General features: G+C 38.9%; 1 protein-coding gene across 2 annotated transcripts in view; it reads left to right on the top strand.

Moving 5' to 3' along the window:
- Positions 1-2,095, top strand: part of cv-2 (crossveinless 2) — a 24,410-nt gene that overhangs the window by 6,938 nt on the left and 15,377 nt on the right. For both annotated transcript variants that reach the window (XM_011302524.1, XM_011302523.1), the window contains exon 2: positions 760-886. In XM_011302524.1, coding sequence (XP_011300826.1) covers positions 784-886 — 103 coding nt within the window. In that variant the 5' untranslated portion in view covers positions 760-783. The remainder of the gene's footprint in view (positions 1-759; positions 887-2,095) is intronic.

Raw genomic sequence — 2,095 nt, 5'->3', positions numbered from 1 at the left:
GGGGGGGGGGTAAATGAGGATTGAGTGTGCACGCACGTGTAAGTATATAAACACACGAGTCTATCCTGGCGTGTCGTTGCAGTAACACCTGCAAGACACGCCAAGGGCCCCTGGGGGCCTTCCATCGTCCTGGATCGAAGTTGAGTCGGCGATCTGGAAGACGACATCGAGACTCCCGGTTATTTTCACTCATTTCAACAGAAATTTCATTCAACCACCGGGGAGACAAGGGAAATTAATTAGAGAGAGGTGATCACGGCGCCTGCCGCTTCGGAATTATTATTATTCATCATCCGCTGATAATTTACGACAGGAATATTCACATAGAGAAAATTCCAAATGTTGGAAAAATTATGCAGATTGGTAATAACGGCCAATAAAAAGGTGTTCATTCCGGAGGTGAATGTACGGACACAGAGGAAATCCTTGTTTCAAGGAAAAAATCATTTACTTCAAGGAACCCTTGTTCACTTTGTTTTTTCTTTAAAATATTTTTTTGTGATTTTTCGATTTTTTTGAAGGAGATGACAAGATTTTCATGATTAATGCGGATATTCAGCAAATAAATAACTCAATAATACACAAAAAAATTTGTTTGACATGATAATTATACGAATAATAAGAAAATAATCGCGGTTATTATTGTGAAATATATATGGAATACTGTATTATAATTATTAATATATACTTAATTGAACTGTATAATATGCAATGCTGATTATTTTTGTAATGATAATTTTGAATAATTGAATTTTTCAGTGAATTCGGGAGGACCTCGACATCATGGAGCTCACGACAAAGTGGCGCATTCCTCCGCCACTGACCCTGGCACTGGTCCTCCTCTCGGTTGCGCGACTATCCGACGCCGTGTCCGAGAGTATCATCGGTAAGAGACCTGTTTATTCTTCCGTTATGTGCACGTGTACTCTCAAATATATAATAACACCACCGAGCGAGTGAGAAATTTGAGCGGATACGCTGGAATGTGGAAATGAGGAAATCTAAGGACGATTGTCTCGTAAAACAAAATGCATAAAAAATTGGAATATGCGTGGGGAAGGGCATCAGGATCATTTGCTGGAAGGAAATTTAATCTGAGCTTTTCTCGGATGCGTGTGTACTCGTGTGGGACGCACACGCCTAACATTCGACATAGGAGGAAAATGTCGGAGTTAATTTCACTCAACATAATCGGGCATTTTATGTTCCTCCAGGTTTATCACCTCATCTTGCTGTAAACTACCAGCATAAACGCATTAATTTTATTGCATATTACGAAAAATTATCATGCAAAGGTATCCTATAAATTGTGATAAATTGTCTATGAAGTTGGATGAGAGGATCTGATGCAATGAAAGGTTGATGAAAGAGATTTTAAAGTTGTATGATGAATCTCCGTGATTTGACCCGTGCAATTGACCTTTTCACATGTATACGTCTTGTGGTTTTCAGTTCAAATTTCACACTCCAAGTTAAACCATCACAAGTTGGCCCACGTTGCACTCGAAATGGATAAAGCCTATTCATGAAGGTTGCCATTATGATGATTATCATGATTTTTGGCTCAATTCAATTTCACCCATATTACTATTCTAGGATATTTGGCCCGTACAGCAGCCACACTATGTTGCCCATAATTTTAACGTAAGATTTCCAAAATCATTCATGCAGCTGAAGTTGCAGTCAGAATTATTCACGGGTGAAATAAATTTGACCCACATCATCACGCAATTTGGGCCACAATAAATATGCTGTATTCTAGAAATCATTAAGGAATTCAATTGTCGTCATAACATTCGGGTGAAATGGTGTAATTAGAGTAAATTTGAGCCACACGAATAAATAATGTGGTCCAACATCAATTCCCCGAAAGCAACACCACCCTGAAAGCCTGATGTCACTTGCAGAGTGCCTGAAAATGAATTATCAAAAATTTATGTGCACTCAGATAACCATTAATTCAAGAGGAAATCCCCCGGGTGTTGAGAGATATCGTTACCCAAAAATTCATTGCGCATTACAACGGCGTTAATCGGTGGGTTACGGTCCATATGTCTTATGTTGGCTTAACGCTTCTATTCTTAGGATTGTATCG

This window comes from Fopius arisanus, unplaced genomic scaffold (genome assembly GCF_000806365.1).
Source record: "Fopius arisanus strain USDA-PBARC FA_bdor unplaced genomic scaffold, ASM80636v1 scaffold00028, whole genome shotgun sequence".
Classification (NCBI taxonomy): domain Eukaryota; kingdom Metazoa; phylum Arthropoda; class Insecta; order Hymenoptera; family Braconidae; genus Fopius; species Fopius arisanus.
The sequence above is the reverse complement of the archived record's forward strand: the minus strand, read 5'-3'. Positions and strand labels throughout refer to the sequence as shown.